This window comes from Alosa sapidissima, chromosome 11 (assembly GCF_018492685.1).
Source record: "Alosa sapidissima isolate fAloSap1 chromosome 11, fAloSap1.pri, whole genome shotgun sequence".
Taxonomy (NCBI): Eukaryota; Metazoa; Chordata; class Actinopteri; order Clupeiformes; family Clupeidae; genus Alosa; species Alosa sapidissima.
In genome coordinates, this window is record NC_055967.1 from 3,082,126 (window position 1) to 3,102,622 (window position 20,497).

General features: G+C 39.2%; 2 protein-coding genes and 1 long non-coding RNA gene across 5 annotated transcripts; 1 reads left to right on the forward strand and 2 right to left on the reverse strand.

The window, feature by feature from the left end:
* The first annotated feature begins 3,900 nt into the window (after positions 1 to 3,900).
* On the forward strand, positions 3,901 to 12,571 carry mpi (mannose phosphate isomerase). Of its 2 annotated transcripts, XM_042108816.1 has the most exons (8): positions 3,901 to 4,058; positions 5,474 to 5,601; positions 6,545 to 6,745; positions 6,975 to 7,116; positions 7,794 to 7,973; positions 8,416 to 8,589; positions 8,923 to 9,131; positions 11,243 to 12,571. In XM_042108816.1, exons 1-8 carry the CDS (start codon positions 4,043 to 4,045, stop codon positions 11,459 to 11,461), a joined length of 1,269 nt encoding a protein of 422 aa, XP_041964750.1. In that variant the 5' UTR covers positions 3,901 to 4,042; the 3' UTR covers positions 11,462 to 12,571. The 2 variants fall into 2 exon arrangements, with proteins under 2 accessions (XP_041964750.1, XP_041964751.1); XM_042108817.1 differs by lacking the exon at positions 3,901 to 4,058 and having other exon boundaries at positions 5,512 to 5,601; positions 6,475 to 6,745.
* LOC121723337 lies at positions 9,321 to 10,722 on the reverse strand. Its single transcript, XR_006034921.1, has 2 exons — positions 10,588 to 10,722; positions 9,321 to 10,112 (listed from the first exon to the last, which is right to left on the reverse strand). It is a non-coding gene; the product is annotated as an uncharacterized LOC121723337 (long non-coding RNA).
* Positions 12,572 to 15,113: 2,542 nt separating the features above from the next.
* Positions 15,114 to 19,739, reverse strand: ciao2a (cytosolic iron-sulfur assembly component 2A). 2 transcript variants are annotated; one of them, XR_006034905.1, is made up of 6 exons: positions 19,546 to 19,738; positions 18,394 to 18,558; positions 16,415 to 16,464; positions 16,217 to 16,262; positions 15,820 to 16,087; positions 15,114 to 15,522 (listed from the first exon to the last, which is right to left on the reverse strand). XR_006034905.1 is itself a non-coding variant. In XM_042108922.1 (5 exons), exons 1-5 carry the CDS (start codon positions 19,661 to 19,663, stop codon positions 15,987 to 15,989), a joined length of 480 nt encoding a protein of 159 aa, XP_041964856.1. In that variant the 5' UTR covers positions 19,664 to 19,739; the 3' UTR covers positions 15,838 to 15,986. The 2 variants fall into 2 exon arrangements, 1 of the variants encoding a protein (XP_041964856.1); XM_042108922.1 differs by lacking the exon at positions 15,114 to 15,522 and having other exon boundaries at positions 15,838 to 16,087; positions 19,546 to 19,739.
* Between the last annotated feature and the right edge of the window lie 758 nt (positions 19,740 to 20,497).

A 20,497-nucleotide genomic window follows, 5' to 3' on the forward strand; every position in this document is an offset into this window, starting at 1 on the left:
GCTGCTCTGAAATCATTGGTCGGTACCATTCATTATAGTAAGTCATTGGAAATTTATTTTTTTTGTCAGGGAAAAGTCATGGAATTTCACATTTGACCTCAGAGTGGGAACCCTGCAAAATGGCCTGTCACACAGAGAAAAAGCATTACTTTGAAACTTAAAGATAACTATTTACTACTCACGTTACTCCTCTCAACTTCACATGGAACTTACATTACAGTCTAAGTACTAACTAAAACATCTGATTTATACTATCCAACCGATTTTGACAGCCAAACCTTTCTGTAATCGACATGTTAACTTTATTTAACTGCGTGATCATTATGAAAAAACTTATCCTCGCTCGGAAAAGCTAACTATGGTGACACATTTATGTAACACATTTAGCTAGGAGACAGTTTGTAGTTTAGGCCCATATTTTGCACCCTGGCGCATGGCGTAAAACTCGTTTTCCACCCGGCGCAAAGTTTATTTTCTTATTTTGCAAGTCTATTTTTTAAACAATGCGCCCAGGGGTGTGGTAATTAACAACCGAGTGGCCTAGCGCATTGTCTAAAAATCGTACAGAAGCTAAAACGCATTACGCCACTGACCAAGATAAACCTAGTCAGAAGTCTATGGCGAATTGTTTATATGTTATTTTAAGAGTGCATTGTCAACAGTCATATTGGCGGGTGCAACACACCATAAAGTAGGCTAATAAATCTATTCCTATCTTGGGTGATTTTGTAGTTCTTCAGAACCCTATTTAGTCCATGAGCCACAGGGGGTCGTCACTACCACTTGGGGGGGGGGGGGCAAATTCTCACTATATTTTTCTGAAAGCTACATATCTCTGGAGTATAAAATGGTACGATAGCAAGTTGGATCTTGTAGCTTTGTGGCTGTACAGGCCTTCAAAGTTGACCTCTGATTTGAAAAAAAAGGAAATTCCGCCTATTGGCTTTTTTTTTGTTAAACCACTCATAAGAGCCCAGAAAATAATCCAAACCTCATTATTACTGATGCATATGTGGTGTTTGATGTTGGCATACATATTTTGACTCATTATGTGATTTTGCCCTTCATTTTGGTTGATAAAATTCAAGATTTATGTGTAATAATGAGCAAATCTACATTTTCAGAGACACAACGTGTTGCAGCACTAATTGAAATGCCCACTACCTCATTAATCAATGTATTTATACCTTCCTACCTCCCAGGAGAAACTTGAAATACAAATGATTACATAGGTCTGCATTGCTATGCTATTTACTATTTGTAAATGTACTATTCGGAAACACCCCAAAATTCAGTAAATTAGTATTTTATTGAAACTATTTTATTGAAACTTTTTATTGAGAAGAGATATTCCAAGAGATCAAAACATCATGATTACCAATCACATATTACCTTTACATTTAAGGAATGCCATATGAAAATTGTTCACATCACCACATGTACCCAGCTTAACATAAATATTACAATGTCCAGGGCACATGAAATACATACAGTAATTTCCTGTGTATTAGCCGTATTGTGTATAAGCCACAGGACAGTGTTGTATGCAAGTTAAAAGAAACAAAACCATATATCATATTAACTGCCCCCGTGTATTAACCTCATAGCTGAAGAAATTTTGCAAAATCAATGTATAAGCTGCAGCTAATAGTTGGGAAATTATGGTAAAGAATGTGGGAATGAGATGTAGATGCCCCTTTTTTGGCCTGTGGCTCATGGACTAATTTTTACTACCCCTGCACGTCCATTACGGACACTATGATCATGCCACTGCCACCTCCACAGTGTTGGGGAGTAACGGAATACATGTACCGGCGTTATGTATTCAGAATACAAATTATGAGTAACTGTATTCCGTTACAGTTACAATTTAAATCGTCAGTAAGATTAAAAGAAAGTGAAGGATCACCGCACACTGGTGGATTTTCTTTGCTGGTTTATATTTCAGTGAACGACGCGTTTCGCCAATGCTTCATCAGGTTCACAACGAGTTGTAAATAGCCTATCATGCAGTTAATGGGATGCAGAGTTGGGAAGTTATAGTAGGTCAACTTGGTGTGAAGACACATATAGAGGAAATTGTCTCTCGTTGTTGATTTGCCTAATGGTAAGTAAGCAGTGCGTACGGCCGTACACCTGCTTGGGTATAATAGCGTGTGCCCAAAGCACATACACTTTGCTCCTAATATAGGCTACACAGACGCAGCAGTTTCCATGTCTGCAAATCATACATAATTACAAGGAAAAATACGAGGGATCATTGTGGTGTCCATGAGGATGTGGGAAAATAAGCATACATCTAGCGTACACGCCATTTCCATGAATCATGGATGTGTTGATGACATAAATGAGGAAATATTAGAGGACTTAAAGAGACGTGATGTTGAACTGTATTATGCTATTTAACCCAAATGCCCAAGCAGCAGCACGGGAGAGGAGAGCTTATCTGACAGAAGAACATTGCAAAAATATCACCATTCATTCATAGTGATTCAGTTAGAGTGAGCCCAAAACATCGGAAAGTATGTCTTTGTGATATTTCTGTATTTACATTTTGTCAAAAAGAAAAATCAATAGCAAACGGTTCCTAACTGAACAATCCTTGCTGTGAACCGCTCCTGCCTGCGCCTGACAAACCCGCATCATAATAGCAATCCGCCATGGAACAAGCGCACATGCACCTGTTTAGATACTTCCGTTATAGATCATTAAAATAGAGCTCACGGATTTAATTGATATTGTAAACCATACTTTATGCTACTCTACTTACATTCCATACGAAGACTGCAAAAAGAGGAGGTGCTCAGGAAAAGCGCGCCTGCAGGTGTACGTCCGTACGCACTGCGTACCATCAGACTACTCAACAGCAAGAGGAAATTTCCCTTGTGTGTGCATTGACACCAAATTGGCCCACCATACCTTCCCAACTATGGACCGTGTATCCCATTAGCTGCATGCCATCAGGCTCCAATTTACAATTTTCTATTACATAAAGTTAGTGAACACGTTGTCAAAATTAACGCGCACACATTTTGTTTGAGCAGGAGAGAGAGAATATGCACGCAGGCACGCAACTAGGCAACTTGTTGTTTTCTTTTCTACTCGGCTATCTATATATGGTTATCAGCACACAATGTTGAGCTAATTCACTAACTCAATACACCATCATGGATATCACAAGTTTAAACAACGAAAACAGAAAGGATGGATGCAGCAAAGCTAGAGGAGTTATTCCAGATGGGCAAGAACAGGCAATTGCTTGTCAGAACCTTACACTGTATTACACAGCTGTTTAAAGCCAGACGTCACGGTAAGCTAGAACAAAACTAAAGGTAACTTTAGCCTGTATAGGGCTGTATCAAGTTGTCCAAATGAATAGGTCATTGTATACGTTGTTGTATTATTGCATGTGAATGTTGCTGTGCTATGTAGGCTACTATTTTGCTGACCAATGCACGGACCTAAAACCGGGAAACGGACAAATATTGTCCACGCGTGATTTTGTTTTGTGTGTGATGGGTGTGCGTACCATACCATTAATTCCTGCAGGCGCCACTGGATGCCACCACCAGGTAGGCTAGGCTATGTGTGATGGCCATGTCTATGGCCACCTCAGCCATACCAGAGAATGTCTAATAAGAAGAGAACCAGAGAATGTCCGTAGACGGCTCTGTTCATACAGTCTATGGATGGAACAAAGATGAAGGAGCAACTGTAGCCACGAGGTGGCGTCCTCGAGGACTTCCGGTGGCAGAAATGTTTCCCCTATATTTTCTGGTTTTGCCTATTCCCAAACCCCAAGAACACACATACATCGAGAACATTACCCTGAGAGTATTTGGTATGTTTTGCGGTACGATTGGAATAATCGTTTTTCCATAGGATTTTTTTCCAAAATACAGTCTATTTCTCGCAAGAATCAGGAAGTGTTATGCTAACATTAAAAACTACAAGCTTCCGGTAGACTCCCCCACTCACAGAATGGAACGCTCCAAAGTCATTGAAAGCTAACTTTGGTTTGTTTGCAGTTTATACAGCAGAGATGGAGGACATAAGGGGTAAATGCCACATTTTACATTACCAACTTTGAAATATCTTATCATATCAAATATGTCTGTTTGGAAATAAAAGGAAAGGAATTAGGGCGATACGTGGCGGCAGTCAGTGCAGATGCTACGTGTGTTTGGTCATGGTTCCGGTAGCAAGTGATGGTTATTTTAATTCGTCAACTTTAACTTGCAGCTCACTGAGCTACAGATTATGCAACTGAATTGTGAAGTGTAATTTTCTAATAATGTTATACATGTCTGCCAGTTGACTGACAACGCAAGGGCTGATGTGTCTCGGCTTGATTTTGTTTGAAGCTTGACTAATTGCAGTGATACGACAGCAGCTTGTGCTATGACCTCTCAGTCTGTTTTACCGTAGTGTAGGCTACATTATGACACCTACTGTAGTCTAGTCAACTCAGAAGATGAGCTAGGATTTTTTGGATATCTTTTGGAGAACTGTATCGTAATAGAGGCGATATCTCGAAAAATACGTGTTCTGATAGCATCTTGGGGAATGTAATCTGATGGCATCTTAAATCACTTTATTTCTGGCACATTTAAAAACAACTGGAGTTGTCCCCAGTGATACAGATGAGGTATCACTAGGTAGGTACAATCGCTAGGTAGGTACAATAAGTTGATGATTATAGGAATTTAGTTGGCCTATTAAAAGCAGAACTATAAGAAATCTGAAAATAAAAGCAGTAAATATGGGCCTTCTAATCTAGACCTACAGCAAAAGAACTAGGTGTAGGCCTATACATTTTTTCTACTTTTCAATCATTCATTCATTCAACCTATATTATTCTCAGAGGTCCATTGAGTGTAGTCCTCATTTTCAGTGAAGTTACTTGAGTGGTAGTTACAAAATCAGGAATGGCTTTTTTTTATGTTGCCATTTTATTTGTCCACAGTCCATCTTAGGAACTGGCATGTTTTACATGGAAATATTGTATGCATTTATATAAGATGAACAAATAATAACATAGTGAAGAAAGTTGAAATGATACAGTAAAACATTAGTAATTCAAACTTTTCCACAGTAGATAGACAGTGACAGTGAAAAAGTAGTGCAAAAGTAGAGGAGGAGGGATGCATGCCATCAGGCTGCAATTTACAATTTTCTATTACATAAAGTTAGTGAACACGTAGGAGAGTTTGTTTTAGTAAACTTATGCAACATTTTGTCAATTTTTGAGGTATATTTTTTTTGTGTGAGAAACTACTTTTCTTATTAACTTCAAATACATTTTGATGGAAGATGGTAACGTGACACCTATTGTGTCCTTTAGGCATTAATGCACTATGCTGTTCTGTATTTCATGTCAAAAATTAGGCCAAAACTCCACAATGCTTCTTCATCTGTTTACAATTCAATCTAAACAAATTTATTTGTTGACTTCTATTTATTTACTTTTCAGTATTTCCTTTGGCATGTGTGGTACAAAACTACGCCTGGGGAAAGGTTGGACTGGACAGTGAAGTGGCCAAACTGGTTGTTGGAGATGATCCTCAGGCTTTTATTAAACATGATCAACCATATGCTGAGGTGATACTATCTTGGTTAATTCTTAAAGGTTGTATCAGCGATTTCAGGCCCAAAAAAGGCCCAAACATAAATTATCCCATTCATCTAATCTTTCCTAACGATCCGCTAGCTCCCTGCCCCATAAGCAGGCCGTCAAAAAAACGTGTCTCTGTAGGCAGCCTAGGCTCCGAGATATGAACAATTGTTACCAACAAGTGTTGCCAACCACTCAAAGGCAAAATAAAGTGTTCCAACATTGTTTGAACATCAACAGAAGTGACGTTACCCCGCCATCGCTGATACAACCTTTAAAGGGGCACTATGCAGTTTTTGCTTAATTTACCTTAACTTAAAAGCTTCGAAGTCATTGAGATGATTATATGACTTTTTCCGGGTTGAATAGTGGCTGTCTTGCTTCACCATAATGTCTGTGAGTGGAAAAACCAACCTTGCAGCTTCTGGCGAGTCACCGGCGTCAGAGTCAGAAAGTGTTGTGGGAGTCTCTGGTCTCGCAAGGCAATATATTGCTTTATGGCACTACACATATACACACTAGGCACCGGCTAGCTATAAGAACAAGGTAGCGATGGAGTTTCTCAGACATTTAGTCAGGGCAGAGCCGGCGAAAAAGAAGCAGAAAGCGAGAAAACCGCTGTCAAGGAAGAACAGAGAGGAAATGGCAGACTGACCGAGCAAGGAGTCTTGTAAAATATCTACTCCGAAGCTGTAGGGGGAGCAGGCAAAAAGTGAGAAAACAGCGAAGAAATTGCCAAAACTGCATAGGGCCCCTTTAATTAATGTAATTGTTAGAAAATACTGTGGCAATGAACTAACTAAATTCCATCTGTTGAATGAAAAGGAAATACTTTTAAAAAATGTATGTTTTTTTTGTAGTGGCATGGAAGAGTAATGATGCTGAAATTAGATTTTTGTTGGACTCTTGGACGTCTGATGTGTGTTTCAGCTCTGGATGGGTGCGCACTCTAAAGGGGATGCCTGCATCAAAGACAACAGGATACCACAGAGGACGCTTGGTCAGTGGATTGCAGAAAATCCAGCATGCTTAGGGTCAAGGGTCAAAAAGACCTTTCATGGTCAGCTGCCATTTCTTTTTAAAGTCCTGTCTGTGAAAACGGCATTATCAATTCAGGCCCACCCTAACAGAGTAAGTACAGAGGTGTACAGAAATCAGTATAGCGATTTTTGTATTTTGTTGTTATACAAAATACACTGTACTAGTTTGTTATAAAGTATTACTCCATTGCATATGCATGCTTTGTGGATATTGGTCCCGGTAAAAGATTGCTATTTGACCATACTGGTGAGGCAAATATAATCCTTTATCCTATATTGTTGGAATAACAACAACTGACCACCACCAACTCTTTGTTTAGGAGTTGGCTGTTCAGCTACATGCCAAGTTTCCCGAGCACTATCCTGACAACAACCATAAGCCTGAGATGGCGATAGCACTAACACAGTTTGAGGGTCTATGTGGCTTTAGGCCACTGGAGGAAATCTCAACTTTTCTGAAAAGTAAGTATGGCTGCCTACACCTTGGAATCAAGTTTAAGTATGTTGCAAGAACTTAGAAAATGCTTAATAGATACACGTATTTCAACCAGTTCACACGTTTGTCACATATTTTAACCAGTTCACACATTCAGTCGAACTAATCTGATTTCTCTGTGCAATTATGCAAAAACAAAATTGTGAGATTCAACTATTTTAGCACACTTTCTCGGTTATATTTCCATATGATGGAAGGATTACTTTTTTCGTTTTCATTACAAAAAACAGCCTATTAACAAATAATACCAATGGACTAATGTTTCAGACTTTCCAAATTCAACAGCCAAAACTAGACAGAGAAAGGAACATGCCGTTTATTTCATGTGAGAGTTGGATGGAGGGGACAGAGAAAACAGTTCAAAACAGTTTGGGACCCTCCCAAGTGAGAGATGATGAAGCCAGATACAGTAGCAGGTCCTGATTAATGTTCTTTAGGTAATTTATGCATAGGCTATCCCTAATTATTTGTTAGTCTACACATCTTATCTCTCTCTCTCTTTCTGTTCTTTGTTCCCCCAAAAATGGTCTAATGTCTAATGGCCTACTGGATCAATACCCCCCCCCCCCCCCCCGAACAGTGCTCAGCTAAATGAAATACATTATAATCAGTTTGATATTAGTTGAGGTTGTCTTGTTTTCAGCTGTTCCAGAGTTTCATACTCTAATAGGAGATGAAGCCTCAGAGGAATTACAGAACAGTGCTGAGGACCCACACCGCGCTGCAAAGGCTTTGAAGATGTGCTTCACCAGAATGATGAATTGTGAGAAGAAAGTTTTTGTTGATCAGCTCAACATGCTGGTAAAAAGAATCACAGATGATGGTGAATATTTTTCCGCTTGTCTGAGTTATGTACTAGGATGCCAGCTGTGCTCCACCATTTGGGAAAATACACTCATTTTCCACCTCCCCTCGAGTTAAACAATTGAGTTTTACCTTTCCCCAGTTCGACTCAGAGAACGGTTGGATGAACTGGGTAAAGGTAAAACTCAATTGTTTAACTGGAGGGGAGGTGGAAAATGAGTGTATTTCCCCAAATGGTGGAATATCCCTTTAACACTGCAGCATTAACCTGTTTGTTTTGAACCAGAGGTTCAAGATGATACTCAATTTTATATGAGTTTAGTTGTAGTTGATACAGAATGCTAGGATCTCAATAGCTTATGTTATGTTTGTCAGTGGTCAATGTTTTATATATATATATTTTCTTTTTTTAGTAAGAACAGATTTAACATGTGAAGTGATTTTTTTTCCCCCATTTGTAGAAGAAACAGGTAAAGATACGTCAGGAAGTCATGGGAAGCTTTTGCTGCGACTAAATGCTCAGTACCCAGGAGATATAGGATGCTTCTCCATCTACTTTCTCAACCATATCATTCTGGAGCCGGGTCAAGCCATGTTCCTGGGGGCCAGTGAGCCACATGCTTACTTAAGTGGAGGTCTGTATTTAATAATAGTCCTGTGATGTCAGTTGTTTAACATGGATATCAGATCCAGAACAAAATGAAGAGGAGCAAACTTAAAAAAAAAAAAAACCTTGGTGAAAGCCATTACAAAACCTGAAGCGTTTGTGTTACAGAATAGAACAGTGTTAATCTGAGAGGTATACGATGAACCATGATTGGTATGATTACCATGCCAACTGTGCATAGATTGTGTCAGCAGTCATTACGACCATTCTTGGTGCAGTTGATTGAAGGAAAGCCAAATTGATACCAAATAGGTGTGTAACTGAATGGATTAAATAAACTAGTTCTCTTCTCTTCTACCAGACTGCATTGAGTGCATGGCCTGTTCGGATAATACAGTGCGTGCTGGATTAACCCCTAAATACATTGATGTCAACACACTGTGTGAGATGCTCAACTACACCCCTGGTCCAGCCGACTCTAAAATTTTCCCCTGTACGCAATACTGCTCCGATCCCTTTGTCCACCTCTATGATCCGGCTGTTCCTGACTTCTCCGTTATGAGGATTGAGGTAAGTAGACCATTGTTGCGAAATTGAATAGAGAAGAGCCTCTAATCACTTTGATTTTCAGTATAACAGGACAAATATGTTAGCCTGGCCGTATCCACATAGTATCTCCACTCATTTTCATTTCACTGAGATACTATTCTGCCTGCTCAGAATGCGTTTACGTTTCCCTCAGCCACCAGTGTGGAGAACCAAGATTCAAGAGATTTTATTAACCATTTGTACATGCAGATACTATAGGATAGGAATTTAGGCATAGGAAGTTTTGTGCAAAGCTCTTAGAGACAGGGTTGGGTGTGACACTGTGCCAACGGGCCCTATACCCTTGTCGTTTACTGTGGCACTTAACCTATTATATACTGTAAGCGCGTTCTAAATGCATTGTTTTCGTTACAATTTTCTCACATGGTGCGCTTTCCCCACATTCAAGGCATAGCCTAAAACTTAGTGGGGGTCTGGGGTGTCACTCCCATGAAAATGTTGTAAATACTGTTAACTAAATGCGCAATTTCTGCACACTTTCAGTCAGAGAATAGGACCTACACTATGCCTAAAACACACATGCATGATCTGTACATTGAAGGCCTACAGTACATACTGGTGGTTTGGATGAGAGGGGTCTTGGTGTGGTAGCTCGGTAGCCCAGAGCCAGGAGGTGTGACCGCTGCATCTGGGATGATCTATCTCAGCCACGCAGGCGGCAGGTCATGTCTCTATGCACTTCTAGTAGCAAAAGCCTGCACACTCTACTCCGGAGCAGTCGTAGCTTAACATTACGGGAGAGATCATGGTCAATAGGACCATCCTCCGAATTTGGCAGTTGATGATGTCGTAAAGTTACAGTCCGGCACAGCCCACCAGCCTGTCACCTAAGTATGGACACGTAGCCTGTTGATTGAATGTCCAGATGAGTCCTCCGTTGCCTCTCTCACATCTCACTCTTGCCTTCACGCCAGCTCCTGTACCTCTTCTTTCTCCGTAGCTCTGCAGGTATTTGACGGGAAAAGCACTCACATGAGCCTCATAGACAGTAAAAGAAATGGACGAATAGACTCCGTTGTTTTCAATGGGAGGGGCACTGACACAAATTTAACAGTTTTTCAGTTGCCCTCCCATCGTACTGCGCAGACTCGAACTTAACTTTGTGACGTTAGCCATCAATCTGAATCTTGTAACTTGTCTAATAGATGGTTTACACAGAAATTCTTCTCACACTTCCTTCATCATCATCAAGCCTTGTTCATGTTGAAACTACCAGACATGATCATCTTCAAACACGCCTGGAAAAATCCGCATATACAGAGTTTTAGACCATGCCTTAGGCTAACCAGCTACAGTACGACGTGACTCAGTCATACAACAGATCATTTCAAACTTACACATTTCGAACATTTGCAGCCTAACGATAGTTTAACATGCTTCTATTTTAATGTTAACAAGAAGATGACTAACTTCCTACCGTTTCCATTGAGTAAATTCAACTTTCATGATGAGAAAACAGTTTTATCGGACGGCCACACATTCTGACAGCCTTGGTATCCATCTTGATTCCAGGGAGTAATGAGACAATAGGCGCGGGAACAGTGCCATAAACATTTCCATGGCATCGGCGATCTCTACCAATCAAAGAGAGGAGATGACATTAGTTTCGAAATCAAAAGTGTCTGTGGTAAATGGCAGTAGTAATGCCTGCAAACATAAGAAAATTGGTCCCTTTATATGGCTCTGGTATCTTCAATATCATTAGTTACTTCAGGAAATACCAATTTGGTCCCGGTCAGGAAAGGGTCAATTAGGTGTCTTTAGATTTGTAATGAAAATAAAAAAGTAGCTCATTATAGCTCGGCACATCCGATTTTGCCATAAGTCATAAGTACAGAATTTGTGTTGTGTTGTCTTGTGTTGTTAATTTGCAATGTGTCTGAAACTCTTTTACATTGTACATTTATTCTGATCCATAGTACCAGTACTGGTATAAGTGTGACTTAAAAACATAATACACTGTGTTAGTAAATTAATTGTAATAATAAGGATGATTGTGATGACAACAATGCCATGGCTTGATGGCAAGCGTTAAAAAAACAAAGTCAAACATGTCACTTTTTAATGAACAGATCCCAACTGCTGTAAAGGAATACACAATTAACCCAGTGGACAGTGCTGGCATCCTGCTTGTGGTCAGTGGTGAGGCAACTGCTGCTGCTCCCTCTTCCTTTTCTGATTTGATCTTGAGAAAAGGCTCTGTCATTTTCATCTCGGCCAATGAGGGTGTCTCTCTGCGTGTGACTTCGACATGTGGGATAACAATGTACCGTGCATGCTGCCTATTATAGCAAACTTCAGTACTTTTCTGAATTAAAATGTAGATTTCCATGTCTTACGGCATATGGGTCACCATGATTAATGTTTTCAGCTGATAATTCAATGATATATACACTACTCACAAAAAGTTAGGGATATCTGGCTTTCGGGTGAAATGTAATGTTTCAGTACAGAAAGTACTGAAACATTGGACTGTTGGACATGCACATTCAAAAGTCTAGAGAAGGTCACGTTAAGTTCACCTGTAAAGGTTATAGTGGATTTTAGGTTCATCCTGAATTTTCACCCGAAAGCCGAATATCCCTGACTTTTTGTGAGTAGTGTATAATTGATGTCTGTGAAAAGGATACATTTCTTAAAGGTACACTATGCATGTTTAGGTATTTTTGGCAGCTGTAGAGCTCCCTCTAGAGTCACGATATATTTATATTTTACTTTGCTGTTGTAAATAGCAAACGTCTCGTGACTATGCACAATGAAAATGTTTTTGTTGTGGAGGTGAAGGATTAACAACAGGCAAAAACTATCCCCAAAGACCTATATCTACTGACAAGGTAATGTTTCACGATTCTCGCAAGATTTTTTTGGGCCACCGCTCTTGAAGATGTATGGCTGGTTTTCTCGGTAGCGACTCGCTATCTCTATGCTGTAGGCCTATCTATGCTAGGTGAACGATTCGCCTATTTCAAGTTCGTTTACCATCAAATTGGCTTCGTAAAGGTTATTAAGGTGAAAATCTTGCATAGTGTACCTTTTAAGTATTGTGAATCTTTAGCCACTTTCCTGAACAGATTTCTTAGCACTGCCTTGTAAGTGGTTGTGGTTGAATCACATAATATCTATGCATGTCTACATAAATTGAGCAGAATTTTAGCATTGTTTATATGTATGATCCAGAATGTGCTTCTTTCCTGTGAATCAACACATGCAGTGTCCTATATTTTATTTGTGAAATTGAAGGAATGTTAATTTGAAATTAAGGAATGTTAACTTTCTTTGTTGGTTATTTGAGGCACAGATTCCGGTTATGGAATTTAGTAGTTATGTTCTATCCAATTAGAAGACTTCAGTTAGTGCAGTGTTTGTCAACCTTTTTTGAGCCACGGTACATTTTTTACACACAAAAAAAATCCCACGACACACCACCAACCAAAAATGTAACACAATTACACACTGTAGCCTAATACAGCAAAAATAATTACTATTTAGTCTACATTTATTTACAATTAAGTTCAGAGTCTGCATTTTTTTCCTTTTCAAGTAGGCTAGGCCCATTCATGTATCGCTGTTTTATGTATTTTAACCCATAGATATTAGAATGCTAGATGCCACATTGTCCGTCGAGTTCTAGATATAGGCTATGTGAACGCAGCTGTCATTTTGGGGCAAACACCTATGGTTAACACTTGCCGACAATAAGAGACCCCTGCCTGATTTCCAGTCAGAGACAACTGTTTCTCCATTGACCTCCAGTGATCGTTGCCCCCACCATGATGGCAGCGGTATTTACGTAGGCTACGTTCTGGAGCCCATTGCGGTATCTAGCTTTCTTTCTATTTTTCACCGCCACTTCTTGTGCGCATCACTTAATTAACAAGGTCATTGCGCTACCTAGTGCCACCCACTGACATGAGAGTATTTATTTACTTAGCAAGTCACTACATTGCAGGCACAGATGCTCAACAATGGAATAGCCTACTTTTTACAACAACTTCATAATACATGTTTTTGGACCGATTAAGTGAAATTGGACAATTTCTGACGGCACACCTGATCTCTCATGGCACACTGGTTGAAAATCACTGAGTTAGTAGGCCTACTTGTTAGCCCTGCTGCCGCTAGGGGCACGTCTAGATTTCTCGGCTACCTACTGTACTTGTAATACCTCTTGTTGACTGAGGGCTCCCTAAGTAAAATGTTTTTGAGTATGTATGAGTAGTTTGCCAAACAATTAAAACATCATTGATGTGTGTGAGTATGTCACAGAAATAAAATGTATGTTTTAGATGTGTTGATCAGTTGTTCAGTACAATTGCATTGTACCATTTCTTTCTAATGAACCTTTTTTGGGTTATGCAGTTTATTCATACACTACTTTAATTTGTTTCTATGAGGGATGGAGCATTTCTCCTTTTGTGGTCTTGAAGGACATAAAGGATTATTCGGGGTTCATATACAGTGCATACGTTAAGTATTCAGTGCTTCACTTTTCCCACATTTTATGTTTCAGACTCATCCTAAAATGGATTCAATTATTTTTTTCTCATCAATCTACACACAATACTCCAACACTCCACAAAAAAACAGGTGTTTGAAGTGTTTTGTAAATTTATAAAAAATAAAAGACTGAAATATTCCATTTACATAAGTATTCAGATCCTTTATGACGCTTGTAATTGAGCTCTGGTGTATCCTACTTCTATCAATGGTCCTTGAGATGCTTCTACAACTTGATTGGAGTCCACCTGTGCTTAAATTAATTCACTGGACATTATAAGGAAAGGCACACATCTCTATATACTTTAAGGTCTCACAGTTGATGGTGTATGTCAGAGTGAAAACCAAGCCACGAGGTTGAGAGAATTGTCTGTAGACCTGCGAGACAGGTTTGTGTGAAGACACAGATCTGGGGAATGATACAAGAATGTCTGCAGCATTGAAAGTGCCCAAGAGCACTGTAGCCTCCATCATTCTCAAATTGAAAAGTTTGGAACAACCAACAGTCTTCTACAGATCTGGCCGCTCAGCCAAACTGAGTAATCCAGGACGAAGGGGCTTGGTCAGGCAGGAAACCAAGGACCCAATGGTCACTATGAATGACATCCAGAGTTTGTTTGAGAAAAAAGCGTAAAGAAGGACAAACATCAGTGCATCACTCCACCAATCAGGCTTTTATGGTAGAGTGCCCAGACGGAAGCCATTTTTTGCCGGGAGTTTCTCAAAAAGCACCTGAATGACTCTCAGAAGTAAAATCATCTGGTCTGATGAAACAAAGACTGAACTGTTTGGCCACAATTCCCAACAGTGTGTGTGGAAGAAACCAGGCACTGAGCTGCACTGATGTTTGTCCTTTACGCTTCTCTCATCCTCTCAAAGGAACTCTGGATCTCATTCATACTGTTTATCCCACAGAAAGTATGCCCTCCCCTATAATTTTAGATTTCATTTTATAATCTATGGGGTTTTGCTTGAGTGATATGTGTAGCAGGGGTAATTATGCTTCCCTGAATTTCCCCACCCTTTCTACAGTACAGTACAAGTTCTAGTTTGTGCATTTTCCCACTCCTCTGAGGTACAGTAGGTAGTAGGGGGTGTGGCATTGGTGTGGCAGGAATAGTTTCCCACGGGACCCCTTAAATTTTGATGTACTGTAGCCCCCTCCTCTGCCTCTTTTGCAACTGTCCCACGGCAGAGGAGTTGTGATGCGCCTGGCTCACTCCATGCCTGATTATTTTCTTTCTTTTGTCATCTCAGAGAGCAATAAATATCAAAGCAACGGTCGGTTGTGGCGTCCATCATTCTTCCACTATACACAACGCAGAGTGATCGAGGGAGGGGAGAGACGACCTCCGTTACACATGCAAACAATTTGTGTGTAGGCAGTTTAAAGAAAAAAGTACATGAGAAACGTTCATTAGGACAAAACCAACATTTGAAACTACAGAAGTAAAGAATATGTTTAATATGAACCCACTACTGATACTGATATTTGGATAACACAGCATTGGATATAACTAAAACAAATAAAAACTAATCAAACTTAGTGACACTTCTCAGTCATTCTACATAAAGGCAGATGGTAATTTTATTAAAATAGGAAATCTTTAGATTTACACAATAAAAGTCAATAAAATATAAATTAAATTTCAGGAATATGCTGCCAATACGTGTAGCTTTCTGAAGCAGCAGTAAAAGCATGAGAAAATGTGTATGGTGTGGCAGAGCTTAGTGATTTAAATGTTCTAATGCTATACATTGTTATCATACACCTGAGTGAAATCCACCCAAATCCACAATGGATTTCAATTCATTTATCTGGGATGTTCTTCTGCACTGGAGATTAAATTGCTATTGGGCAGCCGTGGTCTACTGGTTAGGACTTCGGACCTGTGACCGGAGGGTTGCCGGTTCGAACCCCGACCAGTAGGCACGGCTGAAGTACCCTTGAGCAAGGCACCTAACCCCTCACTGCTCCCCGAGCGCCGCTGTGGTTGCAGGAGCCTCACTGTGCCGGGATTATTGTGTGCTTCACCTCACTGTGTGCTGAGTGTGTTTCACTAATTCACGGATTGGGATAAATGCAGAGACCAAATTTCCGTCACGGGATCAAAAGAGTATATATTCTTCTATTCTTATTCTTTCTTTCTATGAAGCTAGAGGAGCAAAGTTCAATAAGATAGTGCACTTTTTTAATTTTTATATAATTTATAGAGACAGCATCACAGAAACAGGTTTCTCATGGGATCAGAGAACAGAATGAAACCTTACAGCTGAAGTATGATTTCAGTAGTTAAAGACGGTAACAACAGGGTAGCCCTAGTCATCTGGTTCAGTTACACACTGTTCCACAATTTCCCGCAGGTTAGGGTTTTCCATTGCAGCAGCAACCCTCTCTTTGTCATTGATTTGTTTGTTAACTGCAGTGGAACAAAAGTTAAATTCCATTACAAACATGACTGAGATTTATAGACAGAATTTCTCATCAAAATATTTTGGGTATTGTTATTAAGTTAATATTTAAATAATAAAAAAACTTGAGTGCTTACTGTCTTCCTCAGTTGTATGTGTTCCTTCAGAAATATAAATTTCCAACTGTAAACAAATACATAAATACCATAATACATGTAGGATTAGATTAGGATGGGATCTGTAACCAACACTTGCCCTAGGCGTAATACAGATGGGTAACTGGCACACTAGATATTTTCGCTGTAATTAAATGGAAACAAATGAAAAGTGCTTACCTTGTGTTTAAATGGTAGGCATCGTTGTAATTTGACTTGAAGACAGAGGCCTACAAGTGAGTGATAGAGAGAAAAACCATTAGCTTCATCTACAAAATCTCTGTCATATCTCGATCATGTAAAACAAACCAAGTTAGTTTTTTAGTTGAAAATGTTGTTAAATGTCCTTCGTATCAATGAAAAACTATGGACTCTTGAACCATATATCCTGACAAAACAACAGTCAGCTAACTACAGAGTGGAGGAAAATGTATGACAAGCATATTTGTGCCTGCAAGTAATACAAAACATCTGAATTTCAGATTCAGTGTTATTACAATGATGCTGAGTAGGTATGGGGGTAGAATTGTCTCATAAAGATCTGTACATACTCGAAGAGGTATGCACAAATATATGTGTATTTAATACCAACACACAAATATATAAAGTAATTTGTACAAATATGCGTGTATTTGTAAATATATTTTTGACATCTACAAATAAATATGTTTGGTTTTGTGTGTGGGAGGCGTTGGATTCTGCATTTGTGGATCGCATTTGTGGATTTGTGAATCGCATATGTGGATTTGTGGATGACGTAATTTTGAGACATTCCTATCGCACAGCGATCCCCCCCCAAACATTCTAAATCAATTGTATGCACCATTGCTATGTAGCATAGTAATGCTACTGAATACACCATTTGAAAACTTGGACCCCATACATGACAACCTTTTTCATGTACAATCTGTATAGTGCTTTACATTGTCAGATTATCTTACTATGTCTCAATTAATTTGTATCAAAAATGCCCTCCTCCGCCTTTGGTGCTTCCCTACCTTCTAGCTGCAGTGTGTATCCTGCAATATGCTGCAATAAGTAGATGCAGCATATTGGGTACTGAAATATTCACAGGAATCCATAGAAATTGAATATTCATGTTGTTTTATCCAATATTAGTTGTGCAGATGTATAGTCCATCTTATACACACCCATTGAACTAACAAAGAATATGCAAAAAAAGAGACTTTTGTGTAACTATTTCATATTTTGTGTAGTCCAATAGTCCAAATAGTCTACAAGAAACCTCAGTGTTTCCTTTCATTTGAGACCAGGATTATGCTTCTATACCAAGAGGTTGACACACAGTAAGGCTTTTATTGTCAGTATACATTTTGCGTAACCAAAAGTCCTATGGGGACTTTCCATAGGGCATTTTACAAAACGCATGAGCTTACCATGCCAAACAATAGTCTAAAGTACTCATTTTTCATTCTATATTGATCTACTTTTGCACACAGTTTCACAAGACCTGGTGCTAGGTCATAAGTCATAGCAAGTGACCTGGAGGCTGAAATGTGGTCAGTTCAGAGATGCTTGTTAGCCGGCAGAAAGAAAAAACTATATTCTAGCCTCTGTAACTCAGTACTTCATTGTTCCCTAAGAAACTACAGGGTCTCAGCTTTCTTAAGAGGTCAAGCATTTGATGGTTGGCCAAAAAAAGGAACAGTGCCCTCTGAAGTAGGCACAGTGCAATTTTGTGAGGAAAAGACAAAATAAAGGCCCGTTATTAAATAAGTTAATTAAAATAATGAGGAAAAATCCAACTTTTAAGGACACCAATTTTCTTTGTGAAGGAATAATGTATTGTAAATAAATAAATGTTCTTCCTTAAAATACAGGGGGCATAAGTATACAAACCCTTATGTTAAATTCTCATAGAGGCAGGCATATTTTTATTTTTAAAGGCCAGTTATTTCATGGATCCAGGGTAGCCTACTATGCATCCTGATAAAGTTCCCTTGACCTTTGGAATTAAAATAGCCCGACATCATCACATACCTTTCACCATACCTAGAGATTGGCATGGGGTACATTCCATAAGATCATCTCTCAATGCAAATCAAACCAGCTATTAGGCTAACTGAAATAAAACCGTGTCAATCTCTAGGTATTCAACAGGGTATTCAACATTATTTATTCTACACAACACTACATACCTATCAATGTTGCCAGAGAACAGTGGGGTACTGTAGGAGAGAATTTTATGATAATGAGGTATTCATCATCTCCAAGTTCATGAACGTCAACGCATTTCTCAGAAACAACGTCTAGCTCTTCCAGAGTGTTGGGTTTCTCTGGATCTCGAATAGTACGGATAACATCTAAGAAAAGATAAGAGATTAGTTGAATTACAGGCATATCCAATATGTTGAGTATGTCACGGACTCAAAAAAACTCAGATGTCTCTCCGCAGTCCTGGCTCAGGACTGTATACAAAGTGTTAAAATGGGAAACCAATAGTGGCTTGGTTATGCTTTAAACATTCCAAGCCCACTTGTTGCTTCGGAGGCATGGAGGGGAGGGGTCATTTGATTAGCTGTTGAGTATTGTACAGTGAAAACTATTTGTTTACTTTTGCACTTTTTATCCAACATATTTCCCTCAAACTGATTTTTTTTTTCAGCGTGAGTGCTCTTTACGCTTATTGACAGCTGTTAAAGGGCTTTTAACAGTCAGAAGTAGCATAGTCTAGGCCTACCATCATGGCCAAAGAAAAATGTATTCGAAGAAAATATTTAGGATAGAAAGTGCAAAGGTGATTTCAGATTTCACATTGTACAATGGTGAGTATGAGAGATAAAGCATATACAATCTGAAAGATTGACAGCATGTCAGCTATGGACGGAACAGGTCACTGCGATAAACTTATTTTCTCGATATCCATTCGATCAATTTGGCTTATCAGTGCATTCGTCTTTACATAATCGTATATCAATTGAAATGGTTTATAGCAGGTATAAATGACGTGAGCTATGGGATTATGATTAGGAGTTCAAGTTTCCAGGACTGACTGGAAGTCCATGAACACAGATATTGTCGGATAGTGTGATATTGTAGCTAGCAGCCTATCACCCATCGGACAACACAGTTATCGGGTGACTATCCTAGCCAGAAACAATAAGCCTACATTAACATGCCAAGGGGATGAACCATGTTCACCTTTGCAATTTACTTAATATTATCTGACACGCCGACAGGCCTAACGTTAAGCTTTTATTCGAATCGATTGGGAGCTACAGAACATGTATTTGAGTTTTAACCTAGCAAGCAACCTTCGATAGCATAAACAACTTTAATGGTCATTTTACCATAAACTTCTAATGCCTTTTCTTCCATATTTTTGGTCCCAGATACATTCTTCACAGACAAGCCGGAGAACTGCAATAGCTTGCTAACTGTCGCCGTAAGACCTGTTACAATTTCCATTTTTCAAATACCGCCATACTCAAATAGCTATGATACCCGTGTCCTGGTCCTTCTGCGTACTAGACCTAGCTGTCCAAGATGGCCACCGGATATTCTACCAAAATAAAAGTGCTATCTTCAACTAGGTCATTTCAGAGCCCTTATTAGACATTCTCTGGTAATTTCCATGGTAGTTTCACGGTTAGTGTTGATCTAGACATTTTCTGCACACGTCTGTGTAGGCCTACCTCAAAATATGTGATTGTTGGATAACTGTATGATGTTATTTATGACTAGACTTAGGAGCACCTTGAGAATCAGAAAAAAGAAGCACAGTAGTAGGGTAGGCTATAACACCATAATTTTAATGGAAATGGTGGGTATTTGAAGCAGAGGAAATATTGCATGGTAGACATGTGCATCAACCCAAGTAACAGCCTACCAAAAACATGTTATAGGCTATCATACTAAAAGATCTTCATATTTTTTATAGGCCTATCATAATAACTGCTAGTTGCGAATCTTGACCACTAACGTTTTCTATCTAACAGTTGTCCACTCAAACACAATTTCCTTTTGATGTCCATTTCCAAATCACCAAAAACCCAGAAACGTGTATTTTCTTTGGGATAAAGAACTATTTAAAACCTTCATTTACAAGAAAAATGGTTTGATGCACTTCTGAAACAATTTGGTAAGATTTTAATTCACAAATTAATTGCAGGTAGCTGTGGAGGTAGGCCTACTTAATAAAAATGGCAAGATCAGAAACTTCATGGGCTTCTTTCCAGACAGATTTGCAGAGCAAATGCAACTTTTCTAACAGGGTCATCCAGGTTCACCCAGGATAATAAT